The sequence below is a fragment of the Pipra filicauda genome, unplaced genomic scaffold, assembly GCF_003945595.2.
Source record: "Pipra filicauda isolate LSUMZ 115617 unplaced genomic scaffold, ASM394559v2 scaffold54_size4384275_pilon, whole genome shotgun sequence".
Taxonomy (NCBI): domain Eukaryota; kingdom Metazoa; phylum Chordata; class Aves; order Passeriformes; family Pipridae; genus Pipra; species Pipra filicauda.
The window spans coordinates 1,440,829-1,465,185 of NW_024104698.1; the positions used below are offsets into that span (position 1 = coordinate 1,440,829).

Here is a 24,357-nt window from a genome sequence, read left to right on the forward strand (position 1 = left end):
TTTACTAGTGGAATGTAAATAGCTAGCTATCTGAACTGTACATTCAGAATCAGCGTCAACAGTACAAAGGTAAATCACAATATTAACACGCATATAAAATCTTACTATAGACCTGAAAATCTTTAAGCACCAATCAGGAATTAATCCCTAATATTTCTCATCCCACACATCCGCCTGGCCTCTTCAGGTTGCCAGGACACACACTTTTTCCTGAGAGTACAGGTTCCCTGGGTACACACACCTCCTGTGTGTGCTCCAGGGTGCTGAGTATGTGGGGCTGCTCCAGTGTTACATGTGCCTGTTTGCCTTTCTGTAGCGTGAGCCATGCACTTGTGAGAAATCACCCCAGGAGGTCACATCACACACCCGAGGTGTGAGCCCCTAATTGTTGCACTTAGTACTTCCAGACCTTAGCTGGAGTGCTGAGGGGTGGTGTCCAGCAGGGAGGAAGCACTCACATCTGCGCAGGAGATGGAGGCATGGGGAAACTTCTGAAGTTGAACTGAGTTATGAGTGCTGCATTATAACCCTCTCTACCCCTGCTGTTAAAAGTTTTTATGCTGCATTTATACTAATTTTGAAGCTGACTACTCCTTTATTTCAAATCTCTAATTTTACGTTTACTGTTCAGTCTGGTTCATGGTGATCTTTAAGATTATCAGTTTTGAATAAATGCCTTCTTGGGCAATCTCTGTTCACACACACTATTAACACTCACACTGCTCTCTTAACAGCAGTTGTTACCCAGGCTGTTTGACTGGGAGGAGGAGCAGTGCAAACAACTTGTTGAAAAGCACAATAATTTGTACTAAGAATTAAGATTATTACTTTGACTTGCATCTTATTTATGTATAATTGTTAATGTATATGAATCATTGTTCCAGAAGAACAGAATCCAGAATTCGTCTTTGTATTTTGATTTACTTCCACCAAGTCCAAATTCAGTCTTGCATTTAGAAAACTGAAAAATATTGGTGGTACTTAAAAGTTCCTGGAATTGATGCAGATGTCTAATCACAGACATAGTGCAGTTTCACATGGTTACAGGTGTCTTTGGGTACCAAACATTGCAAAATATAACCTAAGATGTACTGGCCATACACATCCTTTTAGAGAAGCAGACACAGAGCAAGGTTTTCACAAGGTGCTGAAAGTAAACTGTGAAGGTTTAAAGAGCTGAGTTCTAACAATTTTCTTCTACCGAGGGATAACTGTAGTGGTATGTAGTCCTGCTTATAATCCTGTTCATGACTGTAACTGATTAGCAAAATAGGCACTTAATTCTAAATATATCTCCAGGAAATTGAAATTGGAATTGTTTTGCAGATGTTTCTATTGTATGTCTGAAAAATGAGAGAGAGAGAAAGAGAGCAAAGAGAGCGCACGCCATCTTACTTAATTAGTTCAGTATCTTGTTCTGCATTTCTGGAGTCACAGGAAGAGACTGTAGCAGAATTAAGATATTTCTGACATTTGTTTTTTAAATGATTTTAAAATTTAATGGAGTGCTATAAAAATATTGCTGAGATATTTTAAGAAATTACCATTTCCTAATAGCTTTTATTTCCAGAGACATATCTATCCAAACATAAGTAATACATACTACTATTTAGCATTATTTTTTGTTAGTGTGTAATTTTGTTTAGAATTAGTTTAACATTTTCAGATTAAACATTCTTTGAAATTACTTCACTGTGAGTGATCAGTGATAGTGTGATGCTTACTTCTGAAAGCTTAAGAAAAATAGGCTTCTTGATTGGAAAAGTATCAGACTTCCAGGACTCTGGATTTTTTTTCTAGCTGCCTGTTCATTCTTGTTTATTAAGCTCAAAGCAATCTGGGAATTTACAGCTCCAATTTCTACTACCTGTCTCCTTGGCCAGCTGATGTGTGCGACAGCAAAGCTAAAGCTCACATGGCACCTGAGACCTAAGTTGCCATAGTTTCCTCTCCCCACCACTGCCCCTCCTTAGATTTATACGTATATACAAACACGTGTGCACACACATGCGTTTCTGTAAGAGGGATCCTGTGGTTACTTTGCAAATTTTATGGGTTTGGTCTTCAAAGTAGGACATTATTAGTGTTTGGAACCACAGGACTTCTATTTTGTTTAGAAAATTTCCCCAATACATTTGTTTTGATTCTAGTAAAAAGGGGAAGACAGATGACAGTAAATGCAGAGAACTATTATTTTTCTAAGTTTTGAAAATATCAGCATTAACTACAATTTTATTTAGTCAGTCAAATGTATTTAGCTTCTGTTCCTCAGAAATTAATAGTTTTGGAGATTCAATTTTTTCTTTTGATAGAATGTTGTATGCTTATGCATGTGTTGAGTGTACGTATGTTTTATTAGCAAAAAGAAATTATTTCAGACAGATTAATGAATTTTTTCCACCTAGATTAAAAAATATACAAGCAAGCTTGTCTATGGAGTTGTGTTTTACCATATTTCTGTTCAAGGTTCTTGTTAAAAAATGTGTTACAGAATCTACTCGATGCACTTCAGCTGGATCCTGATGAAACAAAAAAAGTACTTGCAGAAAATAATAGAAAAATAACTGTTTTAAGAGTTAATGAAAAATCACTAACAAGGCAGTGTACAACTTTGCTTGAAATGGAACGCCATCTTAGAAAAGAAAATGAGAAACTAAAGGGTGAAATAACACATATGGAGACTGCAGTTATAGGGAAGATTGGAAACTTGCAACGATTCAAGGTATAGTTTATAGTAGTAATAGCACACATTTTTATTTTTACAATTTAGGGATAAATCCATTGTTTTTAAATGGAGTTAGCACTAGTTTCTTGAGTGAAATCCCCAAAGCTTCCTAGATGCTGTTATAAAAACATTGTGACCCAGACAGATTCGAGAAGTGGGCCCATGGGAATCCATGCAGTTTAACAAGACCAAGTGCAAAGTGCTGCATCTGGGTTGGGGAAACCCCACATCTCAGTACAGGCTGGGGGATGAACAGATTGGGAGCAGCCCTGACAAGAAGGATTTTGGGGTGCTGGTGGATAAGAGGCTGGACATGACCCAGCAATGTGCACTTGCAGCCCAGAAAGCCAATCATGTCCTGGGCTGCATAAAACCAAAAAGTGTGGCCAGCAGGGCAAGGGAGAGGATTCTGTCCCTCTACTCTGCTCTGATGAGACCCCCACCTTGAGTACTGTGTACAGCTCTGGGGTCCCCAGCACAGGAAGGACATCAACCTGCTGAAGCGAGTCCAGAGAAGGGCCACTAAGCTGATTAGAGGGATGGAGTACCTCTCCTGTGAGGAAAAGCTGAGAGAATTAGGATTTAGCCTGGAAAAGAAGAAAGCTTCAGGGTGACCTAATTATGGCCTTCCAGTACCTGAAGGGAGCCTACAAGAGAGATGGAGAGAGACTGTTTACAAGAGCATGCAGTGGTGGCACAAAGAGGAATGGCTTCAAACTGAAAGAGGGCAGGTTTAGATTAGATATTAGGAAGAAATTTGTTACAGTGAGGGTAGTGAGGCACTGGAACAGGTTGCCTGGAAGAGTTGTGGATGCTTCATCCCTAGAAGTGTTCAAGACCAGGTTAGATGGGACTCTGAACAACCTGGTCAAGTGGAAGGTGTCCCTGCCTATGGCAGAGGGATTGCAATGAGATGATCTTTAAGGTTCCTTCCAACCCAAAGCATTCTGTGATTCTATGATCATCATATGAAACTTGTTGGTTTTCCCCTTCTGCAGTTGCTTCAAAAAGTTATTTTTGTTGAAAGTGTCATATGAAATCAAATCTTATTCTTTGGCCTTGCAGGTCGCTCTAGGAATACCAGAGAAATTTTGTCAATGTTTATTGCAGGCAATTTTTAAAAAGGAAAGGTAATTTAGGAAAATAAACCCATGTCTAAAGCATTATATTAAGTAGTATTCTTTTTCCGTGGAGTAATTTTATATTTCAAGATGTAACTGATCCATTTTATTAACCCACTGTTCATTATTTTCATAGGAAATGGCCAGCTTTAAGATTGCCGCTCTGCAAAAAGTGCTGGATGGTAGTGTGCCGTTGTCTGAGCTAGAAGTGGCTAATAAGCAGTACAATGCATTAACTGCTAAATACAGAGATATGTTACAAAAGGATAATTTGCTTGTCCAACGGACAACAAACATGGAACACATGGAGGTAATGTTTGTGTTACATTTGAACCCCAAGGGGAAGAAACTTCTTATATGTTCATCTTGCTTTGGTTTTTGTTCTCACTTAAGAGGAAGATAGAACAGAAGTCTCAGCACTAAAACTGCTGGTTAGAACAGTTTCATAGTGAGTATGAGATGTTTGAACCAGTCTGACTGTTGCTATTGAATTTTAATTTGCTATCCTGGTATTCTTCAGTGCACTGACAAACATACACGGAGTTCCAGATTTTATTACAATGGGCAGACATAAAAGCATTTTGTTTAATTGTTTTGGTTCTTTGGTTTTTTGTTTGCTTGCTTTTTAAATTAAGCTTTAGGTATGTTCCCTCAGAAATTATTTTTAGTTCTTTGATTACTAAAACTTGACTGGCAGAAGGAATATTTGCTATCATCTTGAGTTTTGGAGGTCATAAGGAAAGTAGAATGAATGTAAACACTTTCAAAGCTTTCTCTCAAAGTATGTGCTTTTACTAATTCCCAGCTTTCACAAGAATGAAATGTTCACTTCCAAAAATGAGTTAAGCTTTGGAATTTGACCTCTATAGAAAAAAATCGCCCAGGATCGCTCACAATATGCTTGCAAAATGTTGTAGGGACTTTAAATATTTAACTTTTTCTTTGAACTTTTATTCTGAAGTAGAAGTTTCTTTTTATAAATTGTGAAGTTGGCTTCAAAGATGTGTTACTACCTTCCACTTTTAATGGGTGGTAATGAATGAATGATTCCTTGTCTATTTTTTGGAATTTTGTGTGTATGAAAACTTGTGTTGCCCATTTCAGCAATTTCTTAGAGCTAGAGAATCATTTATCAACTAAAAACGTATTTAAAAAACTAAAGATTGAAAATTAACAAGAAGTATTTGATTTGTTTTACTGGTTAGTGCGGAAATCTGTGTTTCTATTTGGAGGAGTGAAGGAACATTTACAAAACTAATGTTTGGCATCATATTAGATGCCTAAAAGAAGCATATGATACGTCTCAAATATATATTTACGTGCAAGATGAAGTATTGTGTGTGGGATGAAATATCCTCCAGAAGTACTTCTTTTTTCCGAACTAATAACGAGGTGCTTAGTATGACAAATGAAGATTTCTTCATCTAATTCTAGGCACTGTAGGAATCCCAGCCACTGGTAATAACTGTTCATAGTATTATAGTTGGCGGTAAGATAGAACACAGCAAAGACTAGCAATTTTACACTTAGGAGGAAACATGCTCTTCTGTTGCTCTTTGTCGCCATATATGTAGATTACGGGTTGTACATAGCATACATTAACATCTGTTAATCTGAAAGATTTCATAGATACTAAACATGAAATCTGTTACAATTAAATAGTTTGCAGTTATGCTGAAACTTTTCTATTACACAGCATGAGAATGAATCCTTGAAAGCACAGATAAATTCATTGAATAAAGAACTGGAGATCACGAAAGAGAAACTTCACACTGTGGAACAGGCTTGGGAACAGATGACTAAACTGGGTAAGTATGAAAGTCATATTGCAACATTAAAAACCAAATGGTGTATCCTGTATAAAAGAAATATTTGAAAATGTTTTAAAATCGATGTATCTTAAAATAACCAAAATAAAAAATAAAAACTATTTTATATCTTTCGGTAACGGTCTTAATTTTTTTGGTGAATTTCTTTGTTACTATGTTACATTTTACTTATCTATTTGACTAAAACCAAGTTTGGCATTTTCCTCTGGAAACTCTTGCACTTTGACTTTTCTTGGGTTACCAGGTCTGAAAGCTTTTAAAGCAACATGACCTGAATTTTTTTCTTAATATGTTCTAACTTGATTGTCAGTCATAATAGATCAGAGGTCATCAAGAAAGTGATTTCTTTTTCTTGTTTGGATACTCTGTAACAAAGCATTTTTTTCTTGATAGCTGGGGCTTGTTTGTATAGCTTACATTCCCATTATTCAAGAAGAACTCATTCATATTTGTTTCTTTTACATATTTTAAATTAAATTTCCTGAAGATTTACCAGCTGAATTAAGGATAAAGTGAAAGGCTAGATTGAAAATAGTTATCAGTTTCAATAACCATGGTTGCAGATATATGCATTTATAATTTACAGTAGTATTTCATTCAAATTAGATACTTTTCAAACATGTAATAAGGCAAGATAACTACGCCTCCAGTTTAAAAAAAAATACAGGTGTTTTGATGAAGTTTATCTGACACAGATGAAGCAAAGCTCATGTTCAGTTTTGTAGTGGAAATAATTTTCATAGTTGAATCAGCTTCTGTATTCCCTAATTTAAATATTTTTTCTTGTAGGGGATGACAGTTCCATGGACAAGGCCACAAAAGCAATAACCAACAGTGAGATTTTGTCCATTTCTAAGAAAATCACAATGTTGGAAATGAAGGAACTAAATGAAAGACAGAGAGCAGAACATTCACAACGAATGTATGAACATTTGAGGAATACTGTAAAGCAAATAGAGGAACGTAATTTTGAATTGGAAACAAAATTTGCTGAGGTAAATCTGCTGAGATTTAACAACATAATTTGATACATTTTAAGAGCATATTTTTGAGCTTTTCAAAAAGCATTAATCTATTTTGTATCAGGACTGGCAAATAAACTTATGATTCAAAATATAGCTGCAATTTCGCATGCACAAGGCACTGGTAAAAGTATAACTAATTAATTTGTCAATAGTTCATTTTAAACATTAGTTAATATCTATAAAACATATTATGAGCATCTTAACAGATAGTTTATATTTTTATCAGCAGACTGCTAGAAAAATGTCTGTTCTTGACCTGTTAATTTCTTTTGTCTAATGCATATGATCTCTTTTCAACTAATTTTTCCTTATAATTTAACAATTATTCAAAAAAAAGGTAGAATGTTGCATCCTTTGTGCAAATAATAGTGTCATGTTTCTGGTACAGACTGACTATGTCCCCTGTACCATGCCAAACATTGTCTATAGTATGGGAATAGAAGTCATATGCTATTGAAGCTGATGATCCTTAGTATTCCTGTCCTATCAGTTTTCATCTTGTTAGGTTTTTTTGGTCTCCACTATTAATATTTTAATTTCTTTATATAAATTTATTTTTTAATAGCGTGAGACTTTTTTATAATTTTTAGTCTAAATGTATTTATGGGAGTTGTACACATTTGTCCTTGTGCTATTATGGGTCTATAATTTAAATGCAAGGGAAGAATAAATATGTTGGCAGAGAGATCTTGACAAATTAGAGGACCAGGCAATCACCAACAATAGGAAGTTGAACAAGAGAAAGTGCCAGATCCTGCACTGGGATAGGGCAACCATAGATATTCGTACAAACTGGGGAATGAGATGCTGAAAAGCAGTGCTGCAGAAAGGGACCTTGGGGGTCCTGGTCAATGGCAAGTTGAAGATGAGTCAGCAGTGCCCTGGCAGCCAGGAGGGCCAACCATGTCCTGGGGGGCATCAGGCAAAACATCACCAGCCAGTCGAGGGAGGGGATTGTCCCGCTCTGCTCTGCACTGGGGTGACCTCACCTTGAATATTGTATGCAGTTTTGGTCACCATAAGAATGATATTAAGTTCTCAGAGAGTCTCCAAAGGAGGGCAATGAAGATGGTGAAGGGCCTTGAGGGGAAGCCGTATGAAGATTGGCTGAGATCACTTGGTCTGTTCAGCCAGTGAAGAGAAGAGGAGACTGAGGGGAGACCTCATTTTAGTCTACAACTTCCTCATGAGGGGAAGAAGAGGGGCAGGCACTGATCTCTTCTCTGTGGTGAACAGTGACAGGACCCAAGGGAATGGCCTGAAGTTGTGTCAGGGGAAGTTTAGGTTGGATATTAGAAAAAGGTTCTTCACGCAGAAGGTGGTTGGTTACTGGAACAGGCTCCCCAGGGAAGTGGTCACAGCACCAAGCCTGACAGAGTTCAAGATGATGCTCTCAGGCACATGGTATGACTCTTGAGGATGGTCCTGTGCACGGCTAGGAGCTGAACTCCATGATCTTTGTGGTTTCCTTGTAACTCAGCATATTCTGTGATTCTCTGAATGCTGATAGATTGTATTCATTCCCCCTCCTTGTCCTTTGCTAGAGTTTAGCCAAGCTATTTTAGATTGCAGTTATGTGACTCCCCATTTCTCTGTTGTTTTAGTGGTGTTTGTTACGCTGTTTTGCTTTAAATTAATCCAGGTGATGGAGTAACTGAAAGTGTATAAAGCTATTCAGCAGCAGCATTTTTAAAGCTTTTCTGATGGGATGACTTCTTTGTTTCCTTAATAAACACTTCAGGTGACGCTCCCTAGTGTCCCATTTTACTTTTTCACATATATTATTTGTCCTGTGATACATTTAAGGTCTGCTGGTCTTCTTTCATTATGAGTTGATGAACTCCTAATACCACAATTTTTTCTTATTAGTACCTCTGCATCCCTTTTTGTCTCATTTCTGTAGCTCCAGGACATACGTTTTCTGTTTAATATACTTGTGGTGCCAGTGCCTCCTAATCTGGTATAATTTCTTTTTTTTTGAGACGAGTAACATGATTGTGCTGAGGTAATTAATGGAAGTTTTAAATGATACCAGTTTAAGAACTGATAACTAGAAGTCTACTATACATCTTTTTAACTCATAAATCTACTTCAATATGACTGTTTTCCAGATAGTACTGTCTCACATATGCAAAGTGCAGATAATAAGAAACCCCACACTTTTTTTTAATTTGTTTAGGAAATCAATTATTTTATTAAGAAGTGGTATCAGATTAATGTGCCACAACTGTATGTACTAAATTAAATCTTGAGACTTCTCTGTGTTGTCTAATCCTTTTCAGATTATCTATCTTAAAGCTCTTTGGTTTGAATTGAAACATTGGTTACTGAGTATTTAATAATCAACTTGAAAAATCAGGCTGCTTGAAAGAATATCACTTAATAAAGAAAATTCTTTTTAGAAAGAGTCTTGGCACTTATAACCTTTGTGTTACCAATCCCAATATACTAAGTAGTAAATAAATATATAAGACTCTCCATTTCCTGAAGTGCTTATAGTATTTTTTTATTTTTTTATTTATTATTTTAGTTAAGAGCAAGTTGTTGCAGTAATGGTTTTAAGAAAATTAACTAATAAAAATTGTGTTTGCTTTAACATCCTTTTCTGCACCAACCTGTGTTTCTGTTCCTGTGTGTAAGCAACACTGCAAACAAAAAGATGTTTAAGCAGAGAGAAAACAAAACTGAGTTTTGAACACAACCTCAGCTCAGCTGAACAGTGTATTATAATGACTGGAAAAGAAAAAATGCTGTTGGCACTGCTTTTTCTTTGCAGAGTTTAGAGTAGTTGTGTGCTTAGGATACCATTCTGTTTGTTTCTCGTTTTGATTTTTTTAAGCTCACTAAAATCAATCTTGAGGCACAGAAAGTGGAACAGGAATTAAGAGATGAACTGTCAAAGAGTGTAAGTAAGGCAGTAAGTGATGCAGATCGACGACAAATCATGGACCTAGAGAAGCGCGAGATGGAGCTCAAGATTGAAGTGTCAAAGTAAGTGTTGAAGTAACAAATTTGGAATGCAGTATGTTTGGAAGCATGCAAAAATTTAGGCTATATTGATCTTATGGAATACACTACTTATGTATCACTAACATAATTTTCAATGCCTGTTTTTCTGACATTTATATATGCCAAATTTAGTATTGAAAATGAAGCATTTAATTCCTAACTATAAAGAAAGCAATTTGTTTCATTTTAATTTGAAAAATTAAGTGCTGACCTAGATAGACAAGGGTAAGTGTGCAATTAGATACTTATAGCAGGCCCTTTAAACTAATTAATTGAGGTTTATTTTGTTTCTGTGCCACAACCTCCCTTATATGTATGAAAATCTCATAAAACTAATTGGAAAGCAGTTCTTACTTCAAAAGAGGCATAGATACATCGAAGGTTAAACTGCAGTAGGAGGGAGGTTTGTCATTTACTTAAAAGAGATTAACTTTGCATAAATTGAAAAATGAGCTTTTTAGATATGTTGATATGGACATTTGTCTTTGAGTAATTAATATAATCCTGTTATATTCCTAAATCTACAAAGTCTATGGGGATACTTGTGGTGATTTTTAATACTGAAAATAAATGATTAAAGTTGGAGAATCAGAGAAAGGAATTGAGAATGAGACTTTTTGAACATTTAGAGGATTTTGAGTATATCCTGAAGTGGGAGAGAAATAGAGGACAGAGATGCTTAGTTCAGGTAAAAAACATGGCATTGTTTTGCTGGAGAATGTTAACCACTGGCAGACCTCTGTATAACTTATAGGAAAACGTCCTGTGAAAAAGTTGAGAGACAATACAAACAAGAATTTTCTTAATAAGAACTCTGAGTAGTAGATAAGAGTATGCTGAAAAGAACAAAGTCCAAATGTTTTGATTTGAGGAGACATGCTAGGTATCTCTTCTTAGCATTGCATTGACAGACTTAAAAGGTTACTCAATGGTTTCAAGTGACACAATACCTCTTTTCCCTGCAAGGTTAAGAGAACTGTCTGATGTAGCGAAAACGCAAGTTGAAGCTCTGGAGGCACGCCAGCAATACAGAGATAAAGAAGTGGAATCTCTTAGAATGCAAATTTTAGATTATCAGGTAAAATTCAACCTTTAATTACACTGCTGTTTGGATATTTTTTTTCCTGGAGTGAGAATAAATGAAGTAACTTCGCAATGAATTAGAAAACTTCAAAAGTATTTCAGAAGGATCTTTGCAAGCTGGTCCTTGTAGTTGCCATACCCTTTCAAGATTTCTATATTACATTAATTATTCCCTTCTTCATTTATTCCATTTCTAGCTGGGTAGCTATGACAGATCCTGAGCTTTTTTCCATGTTGTTTAGGTAATATTTCTTCCTGTATGATTAATAGATCATGGTCAATATTTAAATACAATGTCAGGAAAGTTTGGTCATTTTTTACAAGACAAGAAAGGACTTGAAGATTTGTAGTAGACTTATTATAGTGCCTTGTTATTAGCTGAAACAGGTTATTGGGATTTGGTTTCGTCTTCTAGAATGGTTTGAGTCCTTAAATCCAACACCTATGTCAACTTTTACATTACCATATTTTCTAAGTTTAGGTATAGATTTCTTCCTCAGTTTCTAGTATTTTGGAAAGAGAGTTTTTAAGATCGGTATCTGAAAAGGTATACTTCTAAAATGTGGTTGTAGAAACAGCAGTGGAAAAATAAAAAGCTGTTAGAGGCTAGTTCTTGCTCTTCTCTGTGAAATAAAATACATGCAATATATAAAATAAAACATGGCGCTGCAATTAATAAATAATATAAAATAAATACAAAATAAAAATATAAAATAAACTGTGCTAGCATATTCAAAATGGAAAATAAATTTGTTCTATGAATTTTGTTCTTAGGCACAGTCAGATGAAAAAGCAGTTATTGCAAAACTGCATCAAGATATCATAGCCCTTCAAGGTAGTGAATCTGTTGCTGTAGGCAAATTGGAAACACTTAAATTGAAACTACAGAAGATGGAGATCCAAAATCTACGTTTAGAGCAGAAGCTTGATGAGAGAGATCAAGCCTTATATTTTGCCCGACTGGAAGGAAGAAATAGAGCCAAACATCTGCAACAGACAGTTCAGTCTTTGCGGCGACAGTTTAGTGGTGCTCTGCCTTTAGCACAGCAAGAAAAATTCTCTAAAACAATGATTCAGCTACAGAATGACAAACTGAAGATCCTGGAAGAAGTTCAACATGCCCAGCAGGAGCGTCGAAATGCAGAAAACAGAACATTAGAGCTGGAGTTAAAACTGAAAAGTTTAGAAGAATTAGTAAGTGCATTGAAGGATACAAGAGGAGCTCAAAAGGTTTGTGATTTTACAACTTTGAATAGCTTTGTTCATCTGATCTGCATTTAAATTGCATTTCAGTTTAGCTTGTTCTCTAAATGTCTGTTTCAATGTAGAACGTAATTATTTCAAAATAAACTTTGTTAGAATGGGAAACCGGTAATTTTTTGTTTTCCATAAAATCAGTGCAGTCAGATTTACTAATTATCTTTTGTGCCCAATTAAGTCACATAGGAGCTAGAGGCTAACTAGGAATGCAGTTACATTAATTTGAATTAAATTATTAATTTAATTAAATAATTAATTAAATTAAATTAAACAGAGAATAGCATTCTGAAGTGCCGTTCCATGAGCTGGCATTGAAATCTTCACTACAAATCCATGTCATTCTAAATAAATCTAGGGGCAATAATTTAGCAGTATCATCAGAAATATTACTATAATCATGTAAGTATGCTTACTCATATCTATTGTAAACAATGTTGCCCTGAAATTTGAATAAGTCTTTCTCACTTCTCTTCAAGATCACTGGGTATTATATAATATGATTATATCTGTTATGACTAAAGTCTGCATGCAAACAATCAACGATTTTAATGCTCTGGGCATGTTTTAGTCTGAAATCAGTTTTCAGATATTTTTCTAGAGCATTTTGACATAAATATGTCTGTTATTCTTAGTACATGTGCATTTTTGAATACATACAGTGCTTAATGGTTTTGAAAATCTTCTGCTCTTTTAGAAAAAACAAACCAAACTTCTTGCATGCTTTTTTTTGTTCCATCTGGACAGGTGCATAGGGTAGGGTATAACTCTAGGTCATTTGAAAATTGTTTGCAAAGCACTTCTGTCAGTGAGGGAGAAGCCTGTTGCCACTCCAATTGTCTTCTGCACTTATCAGTCATTCCTCTTGCAGTTTCATATGCTTGCCATGCTTGCTAACTCAAGAAAAGTGAAGAAGCTGAAAAAAGCAGCATGTTTGTCTTCCTGTTGGTTTGATAAGTGCCATACTGCCTCAGAGTGAAGCTGCATCTAGTTGGCCTGTGGTAAATTATAATATACCATGTTTTATTTATTGCTAGGTAATTGAATGGCATATGAAGATGGAAGAACTCCATCTGCAGGAACTTAAACTCAATCGAGAATTAGTCAAGCAAAAGGAAGAGGTGAAATATTTGTGTAATATCATTTCTGAATATGAACGTACAATCAATAATTTGGAAGAAGAAATTGTGCAGCAGAACAAGGTATGTATTTCTGCATGCTATTCGAAAAGCAGCATATTCCTTATTTTACTAAGTGATTTTCCTAATAACTTTTTAACATGGATGTTTATATCTTGGTTTCATAATTCTTTTTAATAGCACATTTGAGTATTTTACTTTTTGGTAACTCTTCTGTTGAAGTTGATTATAAAATTTCTATTGCCTTCAATAAATAAACTACCTTTTTCAAACATGTTACAGTTTCATGAGGAAAGGCAAATGGCTTGGGACCAGAGGGAAGTGGAACTGCAGCGCCAATTAGACCTGTATGATCATCAACAAAATGAAATATTTAGCACTGCTTTAAAGGTACATGCACTGAATTAACTAAAAATAGACTCATAAGCATGGTTTTTTGAGCTGTCAGATTACATGAATATGAATCTTTCTGTGCAGTTAGAAGAGGCTAGAGGCTCAGTTCCAGACCCTAGTTTGCCAATCGCACAACAACTTGAGTTGGCTTTAAGAAAGATTCAGGAGCATGTTCAAACAATCCTGGAAACCAGGGCAACCTGCAGGTCACTGGAGGAGGTAATTAAATATATAAATTATCCTATAAAGTAAGGAAGTTTGTATTTCTATGCCTGTTACTTTTTTCCTCTATAATAAATATCCTTTTTTAAATGTTACTTAGATAGATTTAACCCAGAGAAAATGTAAATAATATAATCACACCATGAATAAAATTAAATACTTTTTCCATTGGAACAAATTATTGAGAATTTTCTAGTGTTTTTATTCTTCCATTTAGTAGGGTAAGATGTTCTTACTGTACAAAATTCTATTGATTAAAGCTAGTTAAACTTAACAAGTGTTACATTAAACAAGTAACAAAGTAGCATAGCAACATACTTTTATCTTGGGTTAGTAAATTGCTATTCTGTTACAGAAGATACATCCTACTAAATGGTTCTAGAGAAATTTGTAAAACACAGACGTCTTAGTTTGGTAGCACAAAATCAGTTGCTTTCAGTGTCTTGTGCCAAGCAAAAGACAAGGTAATGATATTCTGGGACTTTTCTACACTTAATGGTAATCCTATACAGACAGAACCCAGTGCAAAGCATTTTGTGGTTATAAGTCCATTTAGACAAATCTTTCTGGTACATTTCTTAAAAAGTAAGAAATGCAGTTTTTGAATTCTTGCAGTTTTTGAATTCTGGAAATGCAACAATTGCCTTTCGTTGTAGAAATTAAAAGAAAAGGAAACCGCTCTGTGGAAAGCTGAACAAAATGTTTTATCAAGAGACAAAGTTATAAATGAACTAAGACTTCGATTGCCTGCATCATCAGGAGAGAAAATAATGGCTGAATTAGGCAAAGGAGAAGATGATCCAGAGTACCATCATGCCATTAAAATTGCTCATCAAACCATTGCAAATATGCAAGCAAGATTAAATCAAAAGGAGGAAGTGTTAAAAAGATACCAACATATGCTTGCTAAAGCAAGAGAGGTAGTTAAACTTTTTGGATAAAATTTCTTCCATTTTTAAGTTATTTTAGTTGATTCTCTGTTTTCACATTGCTAGTGAAATCTAAAATAAGTTTCTGAGCTCAGATGTAACAGAACAGAGACAATTTGTTATTTTTATGTGAGAGGTTCACATAGAATTTTTTAACCTCTTATAATAAGAGAACTGCTTGGTCCAAGAGTTTATGTATCTGATGTCTGTCTAGGAATTAAAGTAGTGTGACAGGAAAAAAACTAAAATTCTGCTGTGAAAAGTGGTATGTCGTATATTTCTATGGGATTTTTCAGTACTAGCAACAGTAAGTTGCACTGCATCTGGACTATATCTGGTAGATATTTGGAAGATAGAGGAAAGACATTTATGGAAAGCATATTTTAAATTAAAGCATTTTTAAAAGCATAAAGTGTGTCTAAGCATACTTTATATTACTTTAACATAATTAATATTGGCTTTTCATATATCCATAAAGCATATTTTAAAGCATAAACCTTTTGTCTCAGAGGTACTTCAAGACTACACGTGCATCAGTTTTAGTGTGTTTGGATCAGGAGCACATTTCCAAAGCAGACTTTCTATCATATTCACTTAGTGTGCTTTGATTAACATGTGTAGCTATTTCTTCAATCTGTGGAGTAATATTGAGCAATGAGTGAATAAACAGCTTGAAGGCACTGTTGTTTCATGACTTTCTGTGATAGTGTACATCCAGTAGAGTTATACTTTTATTTTGAACTAACAGGAACAAGAGGAAATAGCAAAGAAGCATGAGGAAGACCTAAGAGTTCTACACCAGAAGTTAGATTTGCACACTGACAATTCCCTTAATAAATTCAAAGAGACTGCTTTGGTGAGTTATGTGTATTTGTGGGATTAGTGAAGTTGTTCCTATGTTTTTTAATTTGTTGGTGAAAAGAACAGTTTTGCAGTCAAAAGTAAGTAATAATTGATGACAGGAAAAAGAAAAGCGTGATTGATACAGTTATTGTATTGTTCTTGAGAGAATTCACATGAGATGGATTAGAAGTCATGTATAAGAAACCAAAGTTACCACCTCATTCCCTGTTTTTGATATCATCCTTACGGAGACTTCTAGAAGAGAGAGTTATATTTTGTTTTCTATTCATCTCATTCAATCTATAGTTATATTAAACTATCCCATTTCAATATGAAATTTCTCTCTACACTTTATGATAAGGTGAAACCTGTTTTAACTGGTTATTCTGTTGTTCATTAGATGCACAAAATTCTTTTCAAACCAGTGTGACTGGTTTCTCTGTGAACTAAGAATCATATCTCAGTAAATAAATGTATTAGCTATGAATGCTTAGGTATATTTAGGATTGAGTTAAAAATGCATCACTAATGGTTATCTTTAATTTAAAGCTTAAAGTGTTTGTCATGTGCATTTGCTCTATTTTACAGGAATTAGGGAAAAAGTCTTCTTTATCACTTTCCAACAGCAAATATTTTCACCGCTTAGAGCAAACTGTAGCCGAACAGGATAATTCTCTTGCTTCACTTGTTGGAAAATTAAAGAAAACATCATCTGATTTGGAGAAACAAAAACAAATTACTATAATGAAAATCAATGAGTTTGAGACTATCAGAGTCCAGTAAGTTTTTAGACTGTTAATGTAAGTCACAACCTGGAGTGGATCAAGTCAGTTATGTATTGCTACTACAGGACTGATCTATCAAATTGAACATGTTTTTGCTGAATTTAAGATTTAACTGAAAAAAACTAACTCAAAAGCATTAGTATAGTTGGTAACTATAAGTTAATTTTAATCTGTAGCCCTTCGCTGGGGATAATACTGAAAAACTGTGGCTTGGAAAAGTGCCTTTCAGTTGTTAGCTTTGTCCCAATCAGTGAAAAAGTATTTGAGGAGTCTTGGTAAGAAAGTTATTTTTAAGTTACTGTATTATCTGCTGTCTTGTGTTTTGTTGTTTTTCTCCCTCTGATACATCTGTTTGGGTTTGTTGCTGACCAGTTTAAACTCATGAAAATTTAGCTGGTGTTTAAAAGGAGAAAAGTATGATTTTTTTTTAACCTCTAAGGGCCAGGAATGAGAATGAACAATACTCTAATCTGATTTTGCTGACTTTCTTGAGTAATTTTCTTATTAAATGGAGGCCACCTTTGTTGAGTCAGTCTTTTTTTGCTGTTTCCAAATCTGAGTGTCATTTGTTTTAATAATAATAAAAAATATCAATCATGTCCTATGTTACTTATTTGGAATTTGTTAATTATTGCAGTGTACCCTATTAATGCTTATTTTTTATTAGGCTTCAGGAAAAGCACACAGTTGATATGGAACAAATAAAACATGAAGCAAATGAATTGAGGAATATATTATCTCAGAAGGAGAAGGAATTAGCAAATGTAAAAGCTGAACTAGAGGTCCAAAAAGAAGCAAATACCAGAGCACCCACAGCAACACTGAAAAACCTGGTGGAACAGCTGAAGAGCCAATTAGCCATAAAAGAGAACCAGCACAAAGTTAGTTAACAAAAATTAATCTCCATGCCACTTAAATGTTTACTGTTTCTCAATGCTTAAGAATCCTTTGTGTAGTTGAGCAGGAGATAGAATATAATTGCATAATATACCACTGTAAAATATAATTGCCTTTTCTTGTTTTTTAGCAGCATCTTCACTTAAAAAAAATTCAATTAATTACTTTCAGGCTTTGAGTAAAGCACTTCTGGAACTCCGAGCAGAAATGACTGCTAATGCTGAACAGCAGATTATTTCTGCTGCATCACAAAAGGAGGCATATATGAATGTCCAGGAGATTGTTGACAGAGAAACAAAGGGGCTTACGGTGAGTACTAGGTAGCATTGTTGTACTGCTTTGTTGTATCCTTGATAACCCTGATTTGTGGGCTTTGCTGGTTTGTTTTTCTTCTAGACACAGATAGAGGAATTGAATAATCAGATTACAAAGCTTACAGACAACCTTAAAATAAGTAAAACCAAGGAAACTTCTTTGTCTGATGAAAGGGATGAGTTGAACCAAGAACTTCAGAGGAAACAAAAAGCATTTGCTAAAATATCGAGAGAAAAAACTGAAATGGAAAAAGAAAATGAAGAACTGAAGAACCGTATTAGGAGACTGAGCAGTAGCATTCAGGTAGAAGTGATTTTTCAAACTGTTTCATGTTGGTCCAGTTTCTGTATAGATGTGCTGGTTTGGGGGGAAAAGATTAAGTCTTTTTGGCTTACAGGAGAATCATCTAATTATTTTTTAAGACTTATACCTGCTGCTGATTATTCAGTTCAGAGTGCAAAGTTTTGTTCCAATACTATAATACTTTAAAGATAATTTTAAAAACATCATTGAGGTTCTAAACAAATTCTACGAACTTGGAATTAAAATCCTTATTTTTTTACTTGAGAAAAAAACAACTTAGGTAGCAATCACTAAACTTGAAGTTTGTAAAAATTTGTAATTTTTCAGAGCAAAGTTGATGAACAAAATCTGATAGATGTGCTTCAGAAAAAAATTAAAAAGTTGGAGAGTGATCTTGAGACAAAGTGTGAAGAAACAGAAAAAAAAGGTGTAAGAGAAGACAAGGTATGTGATATTTATATCGTTGCATTGAAGACATCATCAGCCTAGATCAAGGCAGTTCTACTCTCCCAGTTGCTTCTAAAACCAACCAACCAAACTTGACCAGAAGAAAAGCAGTTTCATGGCTGCAACTTCTTCATGTTTCCCATGGTCTTTGTTACTGCTCTTGTTACTTAGTACTGGTATATTAATGTTTTCCTGCCTTTTTTGTAGAATTAAAGATCCATTAAAAATCTTAGAAAACTAAGATTTTGTAGGTAGCAGTTAAATTTATTACGTAAGTGCTGTCAAATGTGCCTCTGTGAAATCGGTGCAATGGTAAAAACACAAAGTAATTAGGAGCAAAAGAGTGAATCCTAAAAGGGATGATATCTCTATAGGTGATTATCCTTCACAGTAGTGATCTCCACATACAAGAGGTTCTGAGCAATTGGAGTTGTGTTAATTTACCAGTTGTTTGGTGTTTTCCTTGTTACTACTTCGGTAACTAATTAGCAGCTTCTCATACTAATCATAAAGTATACTGGAATATTACAGCATGCTTGTATAATGACATTCAGACTAGTTATGATATTAAGTATTATTCTAGGACTGGACTTATGGATCCACTGAATTTGAAATGTTTTAAATACCTGTTGCTTTGTGTCTAGAGGTATTTTTCTCACACTTAGCATGTATTTTTCCTGTTTTCTGAGATTTTCCTTTCCTTCCTTTCCTTAGTAGCAGTAACTGTTTAGAAAAAAGACAGACAACGAAGTACAGGGGATAACTGGGGAAGGGAAAATTCCAATTAAAAATAAACAAACAAACAAAACCCCAAACCAAAAATTGCTTACAGGAATATTGACTGTGATCTTTCAGTAGCCGTTTGCAATGCCATAGGTACTGGTTTTAACCAATGTATAATTTATAGTTACTGAATTGTTAACTCTGAGTAGAGATTCCATTTCTCATAGGAAAAAAAGCTGTGCAGAAGACAGATAATGTTTTAAATAAGCCCCTGGAGAGCTGCAGAAGACAGATAATGTTTTAAATAGGCAGAGAAAAACCCCTGCTTTTTCTTAAATCTGTCTAATGTGTAATTCAAAGTAAATGGATAGATTGCACTGGCACCTCTAATTTCATAAAAGGTGTCACTCCTTTTTTTGTAAAATGACTATTAAAAGCTAAGGAAGAATTTGGTAACAGCATTAAACTGTATTACCTTTTTATACTTTACACAGCATATCCAGCCAAACCTGCTATTTAGCTGTGGTAAATCATACATGCCTGCTATGGCTTCCTGGTTTAAATTGATAAATGAAGAATATATTATTTAGTTTTCTAATGTGTTTTCTTGTTTTACTTCAAGAAAAAAACTCAAAAGGATATACATAATTTGCTTATGTTCTTCACAGACCCCCAAGGAGGAAATAATTAGATGGGAAGAAGGTAAAAAATGGCAAATCAGAATGGAAGGACTGCGAAACAAACTAAGGGAAAAGGAAAAAGAGGCAGATGCTTTATCCAAACAGCTAAATACATTGAAGGAAATTTATACAAAGTGAGTTGGTTTTAATCGATTCAGCTACAAAATGATGACATAAGGGAAATCTAAATATGATTTTCACGTAATAATTATTGCAGTTTGTTGTGTTTATAAGATTGATGGTGAGAATTTGACATTGCTATTGAGATTAAAAGGATTAGTTAATTTTCAAGCAGCAGACTACTTACTCCTCTAATATCATTTCACTTGTAGAAGCCAACAACCTTTATTAGAAAAAACTGTATCAAAATAAAATTAATTTAAGTCCTTTATTATGCTTCCTGTCTTAGGATTCTGTTATTCTCATAAAGCAAATAACAGTTTTAGGAAGACAGGCTGTTTCTCACCTCTGTGTTATTTAATCAGGCTGCTAGAATCACTCTCGAGGAGAAAAGACAACGCAGAAAGAATCGTGCCTTGCAGAATATACCACCTAAGGAGTCTTTCTGCTGTGCCTTTTGCAACCGGACGTGCCTGTCTTGTATTGGCCTTTTTAGCCACCAACGCGCTTGTAACAAACATGGGTAGAGCCCTCCCCAAATCTTCGTTCAGGAAGCCCAGCCATGATGAGGACTGAATGCCGTGCTACTGTTACATGTAGTGCTACTGCAGTAGTGACTGTTCTAGGTTTATGAGATGGAAGCCTTTTAAAAAAATCAACCATATGTGCAAACCCTCTGCAGGTTTTATATTTACTTCGGTACAGTAATAGCAGGGTTTTACTGACAAAAGATGCAGAAGAGAAAGAAAACTGTGATAGTAATTGTAGCTGTTGTTAAATGGTGGATTGAAACTGCTTCAAAATAGCATTTATTCTTAGCAAGTCTTGCATGAATTTCACAGTGAACAAAGACAAAACCAACAAGTGGTTTATGACATGCATGATACTGACTTGATGTTCATTGTTTTTTTCAGGTTTAGGTCACGTTTTTTTAGTATCTCCATGGTGACCTTGTTAAAAAGAAAAGGGGGTATGGTTCGCTGAGCAAACAAATTGCAAATGTAGATTCTTTAAGACAGGAAATATTTTCTCCTAAAGAAAGCAAGTTAGCAAATAAACTTTTAAATGTAAGTTTACTGGATGTTTCAGGACTGAAAAAGAGAAAATTGCTCTGCAGAAGAAACTGAAAACTACTGGTGTCACTGTTGACCGTGTTGTTGGAGTAAGAGCCTCAGAAACTGAAAAAGAAGTGGAAGAACTAAGAAAACAGAATCTAGAGTTAGAAAATGAAGTTGCACACTTGAGGTGAGAGTCTTTTTAAAAGAATCTATCAAAAGCGAAAAAAATCTAAATTAATAAAAAATGTGTGGAATGAGATGGTCTCTAAGAGGTCAACTAATTCAGTAAGGAAAAAAACCAGACAGGAATTAAAAAAATTATTCTTTGAGTCTGTGATGAGCAAACTTAAAACTATTTGGGAGCAGGTGTGCATGTTAAGAGAATATGCAGCATTTGTTCATTATTCTAAAAAGCTAAATAATGTGAAAAACATACGGCTCCTACTGTGTAAAATTATAAGTACAGTTTAGAGTTGGTGGAAGTTACTGAAACTGCTAAGTGCACTTAGGGAGTGTATTCTTAATCAGCATATTCACTATCACAGTGGATAATGTATCTGAGTAGAACAGGCTGGACATGTATGTATTGTCCATTCACAGGTGTTAGTTCAAATAGTTTATATGGCTAACATTGATGTAGAATAACTAGCTCAGTAATACTGGAAAATCCAACGTAGAAATCCAGAAGTTCATGGTGTTTTTACCTTAAGGGATGTTTTTCTGCAGTAATAGCTGTTTGTTTGTTTTGCCTTGACTTGTTTTTCGATGTAGAACACTGCAAGCAATCCCAAGAGATTCTGTTGTAGAAGATTTACATTTCAAAAACCTATACCTCCAGGAAAAGCTTCATGCATTGCAGAGACAATATTCGAGAGAGACATTTTCGAGAGCCTCAGTAAGTTAATAATATAACCATATTACCTAGAGGAAATGCACCAACTTATCAAAAATATTTGTTATCTATTTGGTATTCTGTGTCATTTAGGTGGTTTTATTCAAATGACAGTATTCTAGAACATGATACGAAATACTCAGCTTTTAGTGGTTGTAAAACAACAAAAGAAACCTAAAAAAATCCCCCAACCCGCAAAACTTATAGTTTCTGTGTTCTATGGGTAGACACTGAAATATTCAGTATTCTAATATATGTGGAGAAATAAGGAAAAATGTATTTTTAAATATATCAGTCTGCAACTGAGAGAATACTTTTATATTACATATTGATTGAAAATTTAGGATGCACAGAATTTGGGGAAATACTGAGCTGCATTTCAGTTACATTAGGTGTTTTTGTTGTGCTTTGATTTTTACAAGGTTCATTATATTGCAAGCTTTGCATTATTAAGTTACCTTAATCTTTCAAGAATAGACTTAACAATACATTCTAGTTTTCTTTATTTCCTGTTTTATTTTACTGTGTTCTGCTTTTCTTTCATGCTTCACTCTATCTTCAACTTGAATCAGAGTAGATGTGACCAGACTAAAGTGACCGAATCTGTTCCTATCACTGTCAGTAAACAAAAGTATCTGAATTTCCTTCAAAAGAAATCTGTTTCGAGTAGGGATGAAATGAAACATCAGGCTAATAATAGCATTACTGATGGCAATGAAATAGATGGGGAAGCACACACACAAACCTGCATCATGCATAACAAAGGCCAGGAGGCTACTGCAGATGCAAGCACAGAAGTGTCTCCTGAACAGCATCCTGAAGATAGTGAGAAATGGAAGGACACAGATTTTTCTACAGCAGTATTGGAAAACAAAAATATAGCTGAATATGATAAAGAAAACTGCAGTGAAAAAGAAGAAAATATAACCCAGCCTGAAAAAGGAAAAGTTAATGAGGAATGTGAAGAGGAGAGCAAGCAAGAAATCTTCAAACGATCAAATGTGGATGAAGAAGAAGGTGGAGAAGAGCCTGATACTGACAGAATGAGCTGCAATCAGTCTGATCCGGGGGAACTTTCTACTCAAGCTAATGACTGTGAAGCAGACAAAATAAATGTGAATAATGAAATGAATCAACACACTGCAGAGAATAAACATGAAAATTACCAAAGCTGTACAGAAAGGGTTGAAACAACCTCAGAATTGTGTGAAATGCCCAAGGTTTGATACTGTAGTGTCCCCCTAGCATTTCTTCAGTATAAATGATAAAGAAATAGAATAGTTTGATTTTGATAAAGCCATGCTCTCCTATGCATGGTCTGCAGGGATATTGAAGTCTAGTCATCTAGTCCATAAAGCAAACCTTGTACTTTCGTGATAGGCATGCATGACAACTCACAAGTAAGCTACTGTCAATACTAAAATTTTGATCCAGAGAGTTTACAAAAAACCTCAATGATACATGCAGCTAGCTGATGATCTTCGTTCTTTAAGAGACTTATGATATCTTCTTACTTACATTTACTTACTTCTTACTTAAACTTATACTAAAAAATGTGCTTTATTGAAGCAAATACTTTATTCCTAGTGGTAAAGTAATGAATCATAACGTTAATTCCATAATTACATAAGTGAAAAACACTGATTATTATATCATTAAAAGGTTTTACTCTTTACTAGTCAGGCAAAATAATTTACCGTATAGTTATGATTTGAATTGGCAATATAAAACATGCAAAGCACTCTTCATGTAATAGAAATTACTAGCCTCCATGGATAGAGACTTAAGATTGTAGGAAATAACAAACTAAGAACAAGAGTTACATACTACTGTTCCTGACTTGATCTGTGATCTCTTTGACATAACTGAAATGTCTTATGACATATTTACTATTTAAAAAACTATCAGAATATATCCTTAAAATTAGATGCTGTTCCCAGAAACAGTGTCACAACTTACTACACTCAGTAGCTTTTTTGTCTTTTAGATTTTGGAATTTATTTCTACCCAATAGTTTGAGAGTTAATTTTGGTTTGACGAAATTTTTACTGGTTTATACAGATTTGTAAAATTCCCTTAACAGTTAAGCAAGTTTAGGAAATGTAAGAGGTGTTAAAGTAGATTAGATCAAAACTGGTGATAATACTATCTTGTTTTATTTCTGTGAAAAATACTAATTATCTGTTGCTCTTAATCAGCTACAACTGATAGTTGTATTGAATTAGTGCATTACCACTTAATAATTTTTTTCCCTTCTGTTTTCTCAAGACATCAGGAATAGGGTCAAGTGATCAGTATCGAAGAGAACAAGAAGTTTTAAAGGAAAATCTAAGATTGTCATCTGAAAATGTTGAGCTAAGATTCCAGCTAGAGCAGGCCAATAAAGATTTGCCAAGACTAAAGGTAACATCTTTTTACCTTTAGTCCTCTTTATTCTGACACAGGTTAGGGAATTGTTTAAAAAGAAACAGATATTTTTTCTGTACGTACTGTAAGTTTTTCATGTTTTTACAGAAGTTGAGAAGGTTGAATTGCTGGTGGAAATGATAGAAAATGTCATTA

At 34.6% G+C, this 24,357-nt stretch overlaps 1 protein-coding gene across 5 annotated transcripts in view; it reads left to right on the forward strand.

The window, feature by feature from the left end:
• CEP290 (centrosomal protein 290) overlaps window positions 1-24,357 on the forward strand; it is a 51,916-nt gene that overhangs the window by 18,123 nt on the left and 9,436 nt on the right. For 3 of the 5 annotated variants that reach the window (XM_039387299.1, XM_039387300.1, XM_039387301.1), the window contains 21 exons: window positions 2,492-2,722; window positions 3,983-4,156; window positions 5,543-5,654; window positions 6,465-6,670; window positions 9,540-9,691; window positions 10,676-10,787; window positions 11,567-12,022; window positions 13,087-13,251; window positions 13,471-13,578; window positions 13,666-13,800; window positions 14,460-14,723; window positions 15,481-15,588; window positions 16,164-16,354; window positions 17,028-17,241; window positions 17,429-17,566; window positions 17,654-17,875; window positions 18,203-18,319; window positions 19,714-19,859; window positions 20,935-21,090; window positions 21,675-21,798; window positions 24,064-24,198. In XM_039387299.1, the coding sequence (XP_039243233.1) occupies window positions 2,492-2,722; window positions 3,983-4,156; window positions 5,543-5,654; window positions 6,465-6,670; window positions 9,540-9,691; window positions 10,676-10,787; window positions 11,567-12,022; window positions 13,087-13,251; window positions 13,471-13,578; window positions 13,666-13,800; window positions 14,460-14,723; window positions 15,481-15,588; window positions 16,164-16,354; window positions 17,028-17,241; window positions 17,429-17,566; window positions 17,654-17,875; window positions 18,203-18,319; window positions 19,714-19,859; window positions 20,935-21,090; window positions 21,675-21,798; window positions 24,064-24,198 (3,666 nt within the window). Of the gene's footprint in view, window positions 1-2,491; window positions 2,723-3,982; window positions 4,157-5,542; window positions 5,655-6,464; window positions 6,671-9,539; window positions 9,692-10,675; window positions 10,788-11,566; window positions 12,023-13,086; window positions 13,252-13,470; window positions 13,579-13,665; window positions 13,801-14,459; window positions 14,724-15,480; window positions 15,589-16,163; window positions 16,355-17,027; window positions 17,242-17,428; window positions 17,567-17,653; window positions 17,876-18,202; window positions 18,320-19,713; window positions 19,860-20,934; window positions 21,091-21,674; window positions 21,799-22,367; window positions 24,199-24,357 lie in introns of those variants that run through there. The other 2 variants (XM_039387303.1, XM_039387302.1) reach the window with 2 other exon arrangements.